The sequence below is a fragment of the Oncorhynchus kisutch genome, linkage group LG4, assembly GCF_002021735.2.
Source record: "Oncorhynchus kisutch isolate 150728-3 linkage group LG4, Okis_V2, whole genome shotgun sequence".
In the NCBI taxonomy this organism is placed as follows: domain Eukaryota; kingdom Metazoa; phylum Chordata; class Actinopteri; order Salmoniformes; family Salmonidae; genus Oncorhynchus; species Oncorhynchus kisutch.
The window spans coordinates 11446335-11461778 of NC_034177.2; the positions used below are offsets into that span (position 1 = coordinate 11446335).

The 15444-nt window shown below is 39.5% G+C and overlaps 1 protein-coding gene across 1 annotated transcript; it reads left to right on the forward strand.

Annotated features, from left to right (window-relative positions):
* Window positions 1-1098: 1098 nt before the first annotated feature.
* On the forward strand, window positions 1099-5895 carry LOC109889037 (claudin-1). The gene is made up of 4 exons (XM_020480182.2): window positions 1099-2137; window positions 2516-2680; window positions 2943-3033; window positions 3650-5895. The coding sequence occupies exons 1-4, from the start codon at window positions 1918-1920 to the stop codon at window positions 3825-3827; spliced, it is 654 nt and encodes a 217-aa protein (XP_020335771.1). The 5' UTR covers window positions 1099-1917; the 3' UTR covers window positions 3828-5895.
* The last annotated feature ends 9549 nt before the right edge of the window (window positions 5896-15444 follow it).

A 15444-nucleotide genomic window follows, 5' to 3' on the forward strand; every position in this document is an offset into this window, starting at 1 on the left:
GTTGTTGATTCTTCACAAAAAAATACAGTTTTATATCTTTATGTTTGAAGCCTGAAATGTGGCAAAAGGTCGCAAAGTTCAAGGGGGCCGAATACTTTCGCAAGGCACTGTATATAAAATTGCAAAAATTCATTACAAAAGGTTTTTGCTATGTCATTATGGGGTATTGTGTGTAGATTGATGAGGGTGGGGAGTCGATTTAATACATTTTAGAATAAGGCTGTAACGTAACAAAATATGGAAAAAGTCAAGGGGTCTGAATACTTTCCGAATGCATTGTATGTAAACATAAACTGTGTTTGTGAAACATTTAAATACCGTAAACATGGCTAACGTAAACTCACGTAAATTCGTACATCGCCTGGGTCTGTACAATTGCCCTTATTTTAGCGCCCCGAAAACGTAATACTTCCAGATCAACTGTAATGTCAATACCATTGTAAAGCACAATTTCTCCCCTTTCCAACAGAATCAATTACATGACCTAAACACTGCCCATTTCTGCATAATTCAAGAAGGCAATGAGCCCCGTCGGGTCTTTTTAAAAATGGCGTGTGGGGAAGCGAAGCTAATGCGTGATAGTAAGGAGAGATGTTGTGTGGGAAAATAGCTTTTTTCACTCGGTCTGTCCAACATCACCTTATCGCCTCTAAAATGTAAATAAAACACTATAAATAGTTTATATATTGTGTCATTACATACCTATTTGAAGGATTGTGTCGAATTTGAATAATGGTGGTAAAGTGACCTTAGAAGTAAACAGTGGCTTTGAGAATGATGATCACATGCAATGATGAAGAAAAAAATTACTGGGTATCCCCCTTACCCCGTCACTGTCCATTTCTTGTTTTTAAAGGATGGTAGAAGTGCTACACCTGTTGGAGAGAGATTGTAAGACAGAAATAGTTTCTTTATGGCTGCTGTACGTTACAACATGACACGTCAAGATGTAACGGAGGGTCCGTTTTTTCAACTTTTCTCCAATACTATAGATCCATTACCATGTCATCAACGCTTGAATAGAAACCTAATTCACACCCCCGATTTTGACGTCAACACAGTCGCTACAGTCCCATTAGTTTTCTTTGTAGCCTGGTTTGAATGTTGCGGTTGCGCACATTTGTACGGAATGGGGTGAGTTTACGTTAGTTTTAAATACAAATTGCATACAAAACCTGACAATCCTGAAAATGTAAAACCATTACATAGGCCTAAAATCAACTGCATTGGTTGGATTTAAAACTGGTTTGGATTTTGTGTAAACTGGGGAAAAATCACCAAGGGTTTGATTTTCATATGGGTTGGAAAAAGGTAATGATAAGCAAACTCATTTAACAGCTCAGACTATGTCATAAGCATATACATATGAATTATGTGGAAGGCCATCTAATGTGAATATATTGTAATGAAATGAATAAAACATAATTATCACAAGTAGGATGTGAGTGACTATAGCAGATTAATACACATCACAGCTTTAGTTTTGTGCCGTGGAATAAATTTGTCTTAGTTGATTTTCACGTAGTTCTTTAAAAAAAAATCGGGCATGAATGATAGAGGGAAAGACTATCACACCCATTATGAGAACGTGCTGAGCTTGTCATAGAAATCGATCTATGTATAACCACTAGTCTGCGCTCGAGAATTGTCCCGCAGAAGGTTTAAATAGCCAAGAGTGGATGCACTACTCACTGAACACAGGCGCATTGCTGAGAGGACGAGATAACGGTCCACACGCGTCAGGAATTAAACTTTAACGGAGTTCGGTTTACTTCAATTGATTTAACAGACATTGAGAATCAAGGACATTTCAACAATTTAAAGATTAGATTTTCCACTGTTCATGTATTTAGTCTATTTTTCATCAACTCCCATTTTAGTAGCCTTTATTATCAAACATAATTTCATCGGAATACCATGACGAGCTCTGCGGTTCAACTTCCCGGTTATGCTCTTGCTTTGATCGGTCTTGTTGGCTCAGTGATTGCCACCACTATGGTGGAGTGGAAAAGGCACTCTTACACAGAGAGCACGGTAACATCAAAGGAAACGTACCTGGGGTTATGGATGTCATGCACCGTCGACGCCACAAGACACACGATGTGCGTCAATTACAAGTCACTCTTTCACCTGCCAGGTAAGTTTTCCTTAGTGTCTGCCATCATCACCCACTATTCGATCACTAGTGGTCACTCACCTTCAGAGCAGGCACAATATAGCTTAATATAATGGTAGGCTACTTGTTGATGTCCGATTACAATGAAAAGATACAAATAAGCCTAATAATACACAATACATGTTGATAATTGAAACAGATGACTACAACCATTTATTATTACAAATCATACTTGTTCACACACTGTTCCAGTGTCTATGTTCTTTCTCTCAGTAAGTTTCACACTGACTTGTGACTTTGGTATGGATGTGTTCAATATAGCCATATTCAATCTTAGTGTATGTCCGACTGAGTGTTGAGAGTATACGTTGGCCTTTGACATTTGCCCTGTGCGTATAGCGGAGATTCTGACCACCCGAGTGGTGATGATCCTCAGTGTCCTGTTGTCAGCCATTGGGGTGCTGGTAGCCACACTGGGGATGAGATGCACTCGATGCCTGGAGGAGGATGAAAAGCAGAAGGATAGAGTAGCCATTGTTGGAGGATTCCTCTTCATCATTGCAGGTACAGTCGGCTACATTATCATATCAGTAATGAAAGTTGTTTTTATTGATTTAGCTCTGAACAGTAAATGCTACATTGTGAAATGCCAAAAAATGGTCCCATCTGATACTACATAACTCTGTGCTTTAGCATACATCTCTGTACCATAGCCCAAAATGCTGCTTTTACCACTGAAAATGCTGATAGTTTTAACTCTAGGTGTGAGAGAAGCTGATATGAAATAGTCTGTAATAAGATGTTCTAATATTGCTCTTCTCTGTAGGTGTTCTGGCCATATCGGTAACCTCCTGGTTTGCCAACGCCATCATCCAGTCCTTTGTATTCTCAGACTCACCTACTTCCTTACATAACAGGTACTGTCGAGTAGCACGGTAGCAGAATCATCCACAACTCTGTGTGTTAAGAATTGTAATAGTCTTTAGGCTGAGCCTTATGAATGCACTAATTTTGACCAAGGACCCATAGGGTGGATCTAGTCAAAAGAAGGGGACAAAATAGGGAATAGGGTGCAATTTGTTGTACAAGCTAAGAAACTACACCTGGCTGTAGTGCAATTTATATCAAATTGTTATTTCGATTTAGAATTCTACACATAGTTTATTTAAGCAATAAGGGACGAGGAGGTCTAGTGTATGTCCAATATACCACGGCTAAGGGCTGTTCTTACGCACGACGCAACGCATTGTGGAGTGTCGAGATACAGCCCTTAGCCGTGGTATATTGGTTATATACCACCAACCCCGAGGAGCCTTATTGCTATTATAAACTGGTTACCACCGTAATTAGAGCAGTAAAAATAAATGTTTTGTCAGACCCGTGGTATACGGTCTGATATACCACGGCTGTCAGCCAATCAGAGTTCAGGGCTCAAACCACCCAGTTTATAATCTGTGTTTTGCGGCTGATGTGGACTACATTCTGTGGTGTTGACTGGGTGTGTTATTTTGTGTTTCTTTTTTAAACCGATAGGTTTGAGTTTGGCAACGCTGTGCTGGTGAGCTGGGGTGCAGGTATCTGCTCTGTGGTGGGCGGATTTCTCCTGGGCTGCAGGTATCTGTGGAGTTGTCCCCAGGGCTCACGCTCAGTCTCATCCTTCACCCAACCCAAAGTAATTCCTGGCACCAGGCCTGGCACCCACTATGTTTAATGGGCCACACTATGCCTAGAGGACGCCCAAGGAAGCACAATTCGTTGAGGCTTAAACCAGAGAGCCTACTACACACACTGAAGGACTACAGTAGAGCAGAATACGTGTAGTTACTCAAGTACTCTACTGTGTGTGACTCGCCAACATTATGATTGTGAGAGTTCATTTGGGAGGTCTGTGTGCTCCATGAAAGTATGTTTCTTATTAATTGTGTTTGTATGTGTGAAGATGGTTGGCTGTAGTCATGATGTGTAACACCTGCCATATCTCTGTTTTCAACCTCATGTCAAGTGCCTCCACTAAAGGAATTTTCAAATATCACCAATGTAGCTACCATTTCATTATATACCATCACCAATGTACAGGGCTGCAGAGTAGTGTTCCTATGACTCTCAGAATGTACAGGGGGAAATAAGCAGGAAATCCGGAATCCCCTAACAAGGGCTTCTGGGAGAGCTAGGAATTCTGGTAATGTTACTGGAACTGTGCAACTCTACTGCAGAGTAAGCTTCCATAAATATCAGCATGATTGAACGGTGCCTGATTGTGTTCTGTTTGGGGCCAACAGATTAGAATACATCTTCCATTTAAATGATTTTCACTTTTCACCAAGGGAAAGTATTGGTTTGGACATGCAGATGTGCAATCTGTGCCGTAGGTCAACCAACCATATGCACATAACAAGAAACTTTATTTCTTCAAATTTGTACATTTGAAACGTGCACTTTAGAGTGTACTATACTGCAATATTCCCTTAATTTAGTACTTGATCACGTGCTATATATGGTAAACTTGTCATAAATCTGCTGTTATTATTATCAAGATGAATTTGCATAAAGATACTACTGAATGTGTGTCATGTTTTACAGCCTTCAAATTATGTCCTTTTTACATTCTCTTTCTTTTCTTCTATTTGACTCTTTCAGGTTTCAGGTTTTTATAACCTACTACCAAACCCATGTTCAAAGGCACTTCTAACCTACTACCAAACCCATGTTCAAAGGCACTTATAACCTACTACCAAACCCATGTTCAAAGGCTCTTATAACCTACTACCAAACCCATGTTCAAAGGCACTTATAACCTACTACCAAACCCCATTCAAAGGCACTTATAACCTACTACCAAACCCCATTCAAAGGCACTTATAACCTACTACCAAACCCATGTTCAAAGGCACTTATAACCTACTACCAAACCCATGTTCAAAGGCACTTATAACCTACTACCAAACCCCATTCAAAGGCACTTATAACCTACTACCAAACCCATGTTCAAAGGCACTTATAACCTACTACCAAACCCATGTTCAAAGGCACTTATAACCTACTACCAAACCCATGTTCAAAGGCACTTATAACCTACTACCAAACCCATGTTCAAAGGCTCTTATAACCTACTACCAAACCCATGTTCAAAGGCACTTATAACCTACTACCAAACCCATGTTCAAAGGCTCTTATAACCTACTACCAAACCCATGTTCAAAGGCACTTATAACCTACTACCATACCCCATTCAAAGGCACTTATAACCTACTACCATACCCCATTCAAAGGCTCTTATAACCTACTACCATACCCCGTTCAAAGGCTCTTATAACCTACTACCATACCCCATTCAAAGGCACTTATAACCTACTACCAAACCCATGTTCAAAGGCACTTATAACCTACTACCAAACCCATGTTCAAAGGCACTTATAACCTACTACCATACCCCATTCAAAGGCTCTTATAACCTACTACCATACCCCATTCAAAGGCTCTTATAACCTACTACCAAACCCTGTTCAAAGGCTCTTATAACCTACTACCATACCCCATTCAAAGGCTCTTATAACCTACTACCATACCCCATTCAAAGGCACTTATAACCTACTATCATAGCCTGTTCAATCTGCCTCCTACCCTTCACCTACACTGATTGAACTGGATTTAACAGGTGGCATCAATAAGGGATCATAGCTTTCACCTGGTCAGGCTATGTCATGGAAAGAGCAGGTGGTCCTAATGTTTTGTCCACTCAGTGTATAATAATCAGTTGTAAATTAAAACATAATACTGTACTTGCATCAGCATCAAATTCTTTTGCAAATCATCAAATGTCTGCATTTCTCTCTCTCCATGTCCAGGGTTAGCTATTGGAAATCCCATACACATGTAATTTTTAAAATTTAAAATTTTATTTTACCTTTATTTTACTAGGCAAGTCAGTTAAGAACAAATTCTTATTTTCAATGATGGCCTAGGGACAGTGGGTTAACTGCCTGTTCAGGGGCAGAATGACAGATTTGTACCTTGTCAGCTCGGGGATTCGAACTTGCGAGAACTGAAACGATCCACACTTGGCGTCCATTTTAGGGCAGAGTCTATTTAAGGCCGTTTCAATAAAACACTCAGAAACACTACTGATTCCTGGTCCTTTCAGTGAACAACCTGTCAGTTGTTTGTCATGTGACAGTAGGCCCATGTCTCTCATGCCATTTGAAACAATGTGTATTGAAACCAAATCACACTAAGCCAGTTCTTTTCACACACACACATCACACAATGATAAGATCATTATTTCATGTAATTTGCTGGACACTAACTAGGGGTTAAACTGCTCTTGTATGGTAAAATGCACCAATAGACATTACCTTATTTCTATGTGTGTGTATTCTTTCCATAAACTGAAAGAGTGGATGGTTCTTCTGTCTGACTAGTTCTGTTCTGTTGTTTCACTCTATATGAAGGTCCTTTATGTCTCCGTGTGGGATTTATAATATAAATGAAAAGGCCTAATGAGATGTCAGGTTATTTCATAAATGTATTAATGTTGCCAGGAGAAGCCTAGTAATGGACTAAAGGAGCCTAACGTTTCTCCTTTTAGTCCAAGGACCTGACATGTACTCCATCTAAACGTGAATCGATTCTCCTTTGTGTTACAGTTCTAGAAACAAAAATCCCTTTACTTTCATATCACATCATAATAATTTCACAAATTCAAAATACACACGGTTTTACTGGTTTTAACAGTTAGGTGCTTCTGCACCTGCATTGCTTGCTGTTTGGGGGTTTAGACTGGGTTTCTGTACAGCACTTAGTGACATCAGCTGATGTAAGATGGGCTTTATAAATAAATTTGATTGATTACAGACGACAGTATTTCTCAGTGACAACGCATTTGTGGCGGTTGTCTTCCATTTACACACAGGTGTTCAGAGATGCAGATAGCTAATTAGCACAGGTAGTCCACTCGGTCTCTTCTGTTTGCCGGAAACAAGCGCTGTAACATGGAAATATATAGTCGAGCGGGAACTCTAACCTTAAAGGGGTGGATCAATGTAACTTTTTTCTCTTGTCTATTTGTCCATGAAAAGTCGTGTTTGTAGTCTAATTTAACTAGACTAGCCGGAAAGACCCAAGATGTACAGTTTAAGAATTTCAGTTGGTTCAGTCAATTTGTTTACAATGCCAAAAATATCCCATTCTAGATGACAACTAATTCAATCCAGTGTGCTAGTATATTTAGAAATCATAATAGCCAGGTTGGTTAGCTATCGTTTACCTTCAAACACTGTACTTCCACATACAGTACAACGATCTGACATGATGTGAGACACCGGCACTGTTTTTACTCTGGTCTGGTTGGTCTGTGACAGGGTCAAGGCAAGGACCACATGCAGGCTTCAGTAAGGATCCTATTACTAGTGATGTGTGCATGATGCAAAGGAGAAGAGGCAGGGGAGTGGAGTCGATAGGGACATCTCCAGTTGACGCTCACTATAAATCAGTGTACATAAGATAGAAACCAGTACCCCCATATCTCTCTTATTAAACCTAGCTAGTGCATAATGAGACATGATGTAATGCATTAGTCCAAATCTGACACCAGTGTGGCTTTTGTGGCAAGGACAAAATTAACACAAAAGTGTTGATGTTTTCAGATTTCATAGTCAACTAAATGCTATTCCAATATAAATGCTTTTGTCAAACCTCTCTTTGGATGTGCAATTGAGACAAAGGCTGTAATGACTAGAGTTGGAAGCCTGTTCAAACTACGCCAAATACAGTATTGCAGTTAAACAAACAAAAAACATTAGAATTAATAAAAGAGCACCTATGCATTAGCACTTCTGTTGTTGTGTCCTTTTTGGGAGATGCCATCAACTTTCTTAATATATATATATATATTTTTACAGTATTCCAGTCACTGAGGATATCCCGTGGATCTTCATCCTCTTCCTCTCTTGCCTAAGCACTGCCCGGAAGGTCAACTTTTTACTGGAAGCTACATTGCGTAATGTTATTATACTAAGGTGGCTGGCTAGATAAGCGATTCTTCAGAAAGACAGGAATTACATTAACTCCTGCCTCAGCACAGTTTCATTATGAGATGGGCTGTAGGGGAGGAGTAGAGCATAGGCCTAAAACATAACACATTCACTTGTATTACTACTGTGTACCTAGTAACGAAACAAACAGAAATGGCTTCCTACTTCCTACGGATGGGAAGCACACTCCCCATTCTCCCGTAAGTCTAGAATTCGCATATCTACTGTAGGTCCGAGAATTGTCCAGAGAATTGTCCAGACCTTAAACTCTGACCTAGAAGCAGGGATAGGACACAATGAGATGGTGGTATGCATAGGAAATAATGGTTCTGTGTAGTCCATTAAGTTAAGTTTTAATATTAGGTCCAGGCATAGAGATACATACTGTACATGTATGCATGTATCCAGGCCCATCCATTCTGGATTATCCCCATAATAATGCTCTTGGAGAACCTTGAATTTAATCACAACATCCTTACTGATTCAAATGCTCGTACTAGATACCAAAGTTTCTTAGTGCTGATCAAAAGTTCATGTTGGGAGAAGTAGGGTGGCAAGTAACATTTGTCAATGTGCCCTTGAGCAAGGCACTGAACACTTAAATTACTAAAGATGTCAATGTAAACTAATCTTTATCCTAAGTGTTGTGAGTGTGCTTTGCTGCAGGAGGGCCTGGTGCACTTCACAAAATAGATGGCTTCATGAGGATGGAAAATTATGTGGATATATTGAAGCAACACCTCAAGATATCAGTCAGGAAGTTAAAGCTTGGTTGCAAATGGGCCTTCCAAATGGACAATGACCCCAAGCATACTTACAAAGTTGTGGCAAAATGGCTTAAGGACAACAAAGTCAAGGTATTGAAGTGGCCGTCACAAAGGCCTGACCTCAATCGTATAGAAAATTTGTGGGCAGAACTGAAAAATAATGTGCGAGCATGGAGGCCTACAAACCTGACTCAGTTACACAAGCTCTGTCAGGAGGAAAATTCACCCAACTTATTGTGGGAAGCTTGTGGAAGGCTACCCGAAACGTTTGACCCAAGTTAAACAATTTAAAGGCAATGCTACCAAATACTAATTGAAATAGGAGAAAGGGAAGCGCTACTAAGGTACACAATAGTACATTGTGGTAGACAGAAGGTCTACTATGGAGTACAGCAAGGGTAACATTCATTTTTTGGTAAAAGGGGTGAATTGGTCTTCAAAAAGAAAGGAGGACCAAGGCACTTCAAATAATTAATTAAAATGGCTTCATGTCATGTTCAATAGAAACAAAGTTTTAAAAATCTGACGCGTTTCGGTTGCATGGCCTTCATCAGGGAGTACAAAGAAATAATACAATGTCCTCTTTTGAACAGCTTATCCAATTAGCCCTAATTTAAAGAGGGAGTGGTTATAAAATTGATTGGACACACCTAGTAAGCAATACTATACACATTAAAAAGGGAAATACTGTAGCTATGTTATCATAAAAATACAACTCCAAGCTAGATGTATCAGAACATTAAAAGGTAGTTCTAACCTTAAATATGACTGGGAGAAGTGAAGTATCAGAACATTAAAAGGTAGTTCTAACCTTAAATATGACTGGGAGAAGTGAAGTATCAGAACATTAAAAGGTAGTTCTAACCTTAAATATGACTGGGAGAAGTGAAGTATCAGAACATTAAAAGGTAGTTCTAACCTTAAATATGACTGGGAGAAGTGAAGTATCAGAACATTAAAAGGTAGTTCTAACCTTAAATATGACTGGGAGAAGTGAAGTATCAGAACATTAAAAGGTAGTTCTAACCTTAAATATGACTGGGAGAAGTGAAGTATCAGAACATTAAAAGGTAGTTCTAACCTTAAATATGACTGGGAGAAGTGAAGTATCAGAACATTAAAAGGTAGTTCTAACCTTAAATATGACTGGGCGAAGTGAAGTATCAGAACATTAAAAGGTAGTTCTAACCTTAAATATGACTGGGAGAAGTGAAGTATCAGAACATTAAAAGGTAGTTCTAACCTTAAATATGACTGGGAGAAGTGAAGTATCAGAACATTAAAAGGTAGTTCTAACCTTAAATATGACTGGGAGAAGTGAAGTATCAGAACATTAAAAGGTAGTTCTAACCTTAAATATGACTGGGAGAAGTGAAGTATCAGACATTAAAAGGTAGTTCTAACCTTAAATATGACTGGGCGAAGTGAAGTATCAGAACATTAAAAGGTAGTTCTAACCTTAAATATGACTGGGAGAAGTGAAGTATCAGAACATTAAAAGGTAGTTCTAACCTTAAATATGATTGGGAGAAGTGAAGTATCAGAACACAAAGGTAGTTCTAACCTTAAATATGACTGGGAGAAGTGAAGTATCAGAACACAAAGGTAGTTCTAACCTTAAATATGACTGGGAGAAGTGTCAAGAATACGAAAGCAATATATTCCATAGAACACTAGAATACAGCAAAACATGAACAACAACCGTCTAAACAGCTGAGGGCAATTAAGCAAAAAGTCCACTAGATGACAGAAAATGGACCCATCACGACCCTACAGGAAGGGTGAGAAATACATATCTTCATTTAAACCAGGGTACTTAGTGGCCTGTAGTTTGTAAATCCATATCTTCATTTAAACCAGGGTATTTAGTGGCCTGTAGTTTGTAAATCCATATCTTCATTTAAACCAGGGTATTTAGTGGCCTGTAGTTTGTAAATCCATATCTTCATTTAAACCAGGGTACTTAGTGGCCTGTAGTTTGTAAATCCATATCTTCATTTAAACCAGGGTATTTAGTGGCCTGTAGTTTGTAAATCCATATCTTCATTTAAACCAGGGTATTTAGTGGCCTGTAGTTTGTAAAACCAAAAACTTTCCCTTTGGTTTAGCTGTTTCAGACGGTCCCCTTTTCTAATAGAGGCCGGAATATGATCAATACCCATAGCTTGTAGGGAGTCAGGGTTGCCATGGTGTAGGGACTTGTAGTGCCTTGCCATGGGGTAGTCTTCATTGCCTACCTGTTTGGCGTACTTGTGTTCCGCTAAGCAGTCTTGAAGGTGTCTCTTTGTCCATCCAATGTAGAACACCTTGCACTGTGGACATTCCAATCTATAGATGACATGAGGGGTTTTGCAGTTAATGAAATGCTTGATGTAATACTCCATTTAAGAAGCTGTGTCAACAAAATACTTCTTCTGTACAATATTACTGCAATGGTTGCAATGGTTATATTTAAAAGAGCTCTTGGGTTGGTGGTCAAGACAAGTTTTTTGAGAGTCACCCGGAAGATAACTGTGGACTAATTTGTCATTTAGGGTAGGACATCTCTGGTGGCTCAGGAAAGACTTGGCGTAGTAGAGTATCACTTTGGATGATTCCCCATATACATATGCCCTTATACCTGCATCTTTCAGGACCTGAACACTGTAGCCCCGATTCAAGAAGTGATTCTCCAATTCAGCAGATTTGACACTGTAGTCTGTTTCCTGATCACAGATTCTGCAGACTCTTTGGAATTGGCCTTATGGAATGTTTTATTTTAGCCTTTTGGGGTGGAAGCTCTCTGCCCTCAGAATGGTATTGCCATCTGTAGGCTTCCTAAAGATTGATGTGTGCAAACAACCTTTGTCATTTTTACCAATGTCGAGGTCCAAAAAATGAATGTTACCCTTGCTGTGCTCCATAGTTAGTTTGATGTTAGGGTTAATGTTGTTAAGGTATTGGTGGAAGGAAAAAAGTTCATCTTCTGAGTTGGACCAGAACAAGGAAACATCATCAATATAGCCTCCCCACCATATAATCCGGCCAAAGAACTGGTTATTAGAAGGATCCAAAATGAAGTCATTTACCCAAGTACAAACCAGCATAGGAAGGGCTGTACTCCCATGGCACACCCTTTGACCTGTTTAGAAATACGGTCCTGAAAGATAAAGATGTTATGATTAAGAGTCCATTCAGTCAGTGAGACAATGAATTCTGTAGGAGGCATCTCAGTTTCATGCCGGGTTCTCAAGAAATTGTGCATAGCTGCCAAACCTTGTTCATGTTCAATGGTGGTGTATAGAGACTCCACATCCATGGTGACTGAAAGAGGAAGCTGAACCTATATTGTTCAATTCCTTAATGTTGTTCAACACATCTGTGGTATCTTGAAGATTGGGAGTGATGCAGAAAAGGCTTAATAAAGTAATCAATGTACTTGGAGATGTGTTCTGTCAGACTTTCATTACCACTAATGACTGGTCTGCCTGGGGGATTTTCAAGATGTTTGTGGACCTTTGGAAGAAGATAAAAAGAAGCCAGACTGCCATTGAAAATAAATTTGAACTCATTGTCTGAAATATAACCATTCTCCTTAGCTTCTGTGAGGATCCCTTTCAATTCAGTTTTTAGGTCCTTTGTAGGGTTGAAGGTAAGAGATTGGTAGAATTCATCATTGTCTAATTGACGGTAGGCTTCTGTCACATATTTGGCTTTATTCCACACTACTGTATCGCCACCTTTGTCTGTTTTTTTTTAACCACAATCTGTTCATTTTTGGACAATGATTCAACTGCATCCCTCTCTGTCTTATAAAGCTTACATCGTGTTTGGTTGGAGTCAATTTTACCCTTAAACAGATTTTCCACATCAAAATTCACTTTCTTGGCAAACGCTGTGTACTACTCACTTCACAGAGCAGCGCAAACTGTCTCTAACCAGAATAGAAAGAGGAGAGGGAGGCCCCAGTGCACAACTGAGCAAGAGGACATTAGCGCAACTACATTAGAGTGTCTAGTTTGAGAAACAGATGCCTCACAAGTCCTCAACTGGCAGCTTCATTAAATAGTACCCGCAAAACACCAGTCTCAACGTCAACAGTGAAGAGGTTACTCTGGGATGATGGCCTTCCAGTCAGGGTTGCAAAGAAAAATCCATATCTCAGACTGTCCAATAAAAAGAAAAGATTAAGATGGGAAAAAGAACACAGACACTGGACAGAGGAACTTGAGAAGAACTAGAGCCCATTTGCGCTGTTCTGTGATGGGAGCAGTACACAGCGTTGTACGAGATCTTCAGTTTCTTGGCAATTTCTCGCATGGAATAGCCTTCACTTCTGAGACCAAGAATAGCCTGACAAGTTTCAGAAGAAAGTCTTTGTTTCTGGCCATTTTGAGCCTGTATTTGAACCCACACATGCTGATGCTACAGATACTCAACTTGTCTAAAGAAGGCCAGTTTTATTGCTTCTTTAATTAGCACAACAGTTTTCAGCTTTGCTAACATAATTGCAAAAGGGTTTTCAAATTATCAATTAGCCTTTTAAAATAATAAACTTGGATTAGCTAACACAACGTGCCATTGGAACACAGGAGTGATGGTTGCTGGTAATGGGCCTCTGTACGCCTATGTAGATATTCCACAAAAAAATCACCCGCTTCCAGCTTCAATAATCATTTACAACATTAACAATGTCTACACTGTGTTTCTGATCAATTTGACGTTATTTTAATGGACAACAAATGTGCTTTTCTTTCAAAAACAAGGACATTTCTAAGTGACCCCACACTTTTAAAAGGTAGTGTATATATTCCCTTTAGTATATAGAGCGCTACTTTTGCCAGGGCTCATAGGGCTCTGGTCAGAAGTAGTGCACTATGTAGGGAATAGGGTGCCATTTGGGACACATATTATATCAGCCTAGTGTGGGGATTTATTATTAAAGAGAGATACAGTTTGTCTCCATGGCGCACACCAAAACGTGGAATAGTAAAATCGTAAATCTTATCCCTTTGCCAAAACGAGCTCAGAGGAGTTGCAGACTTTTGAAAGTTATCCAAACAATTATTACGTTTTTTTGACTGGAGAGTAATATGATGCCTTGACGATTTGTTGTTGTTGCTCATTATATCTAGCGTCAGATAATACCTGTATTGAAGGGTATTGGCTAGACACATTATTGTTCACCACAGTGCCAAACACATGTTTACATTGACAGAGGTGCCTACAGAGTTATTGGTAATCTACTGAGAAAGTTAACTGTTGTGCAAAGATGACCTAATTGCTGGCTTACTAAACCGATGTTCACTTGGTGGTGGGCCATATAATTTTCACTGTTTAAAAGCATTGAGTGCCCTCTACTGGGGTGGCAGGGTAGCCTAGTGGTTAGAACGTTGGACTAGTAACCGGAAGGTGACCAAATACTTATTTTCCACCATAATTTGCAAATAAATTAATTCAAAATCCTACAATGTGATTTTCTGGATTTTTTTTCTCTCATTTTGTCTGTCATAGTTGAAGTGTACCTATGATGAAAATAACAGGCCTCTCTCATCTTTTTAAGTGGGAGAACTTGCACAATTGGTGGCTGACTAAATACTTTTTTGCCCCACTGTATATGTGATGGTATAAAAATGTAAGCAAGGTTTGAAAGGATTATGTTTTAGTCTGTTTGGGCCTCTTGCAGTCAATTTGCAATCTACAAATGATTTGTAATTATGGTCCGGCCCCCTGACCATCACCTCAAAATCGGCCCACGGCTGTGTCTAGTTGATGATCCCTGGAATAAAGTATTGCTGATATACAGGTAACTGCCAAAATAAAGGAAACACCAACATAAAGTGTCTTTATAGGGCGCCACTTTATAGACCACCACGAGCCACCAGAACAGCTTCAAGTGTCTGGAAGTCTTCTATGAGAAACTCCATAATTTGGTGTTTTGTTGATGGTGGTGGAAAACACTGTCTCAGGCACTGCTCCAGAATCTCCCATAAGTGTTCAATTGGTCTTAGTTGTGGTGACTGATACTTTTTTTTGTATTGCTATCCTTGTAGGGACCAAGGAATTGATTTCCATCCAAAATCCTATTTTCCCTAACCCTAACCCCTTAATCCTAACCTCAATGGTGGGATGTTAATTAACTCAGGAATCACACCTGTGCAAGCACCTGCTTTCAATATATTTCCTTGTTTTATTTATTTTGGCAGTTACCTGTATATGCCATAGGGGCAAGTAACGAAGCTCTGCAGAAAGTACTAGAAAGAGTATTGGGCCCAGTAGGGGGAGACAATATACAGTGATTGAACATTTTCAGAGCTTGTTACTGGAGAAGATCTGAGGTACCGTGGCGTTGTTCCACTCTAGCCATTCTTCGATCTCAGAACATGTTTGGTTAAAGGAAAACAGGGAATGAAAAGAGTCCCATTTAACATTGTGTCGCCAAACGTGTGTATTTGTAGGAAAATATAGACTCGAAGGTAGACCTGTAGCGTAGCCTTATCCAACAGTACTATACAACGCTGAAACTGAACAGTAGTTACTGTATCCCGTGTGT

Bases quoted from the DNA above. Each gene is read 5' to 3' on its own strand.
- LOC109889037 (XM_020480182.2), top strand. From the start codon at position 1,918: ATGACGAGCTCTGCGGTTCAACTTCCCGGTTATGCTCTTGCTTTGATC. The intron at 2,138-2,515 runs GTAAGTTTTCCT...CTGTGCGTATAG, and splicing joins GTCACTCTTTCACCTGCCAG to CGGAGATTCTGACCACCCGA. The intron at 3,034-3,649 runs GTACTGTCGAGT...TTAAACCGATAG, and splicing joins CCTACTTCCTTACATAACAG to GTTTGAGTTTGGCAACGCTG.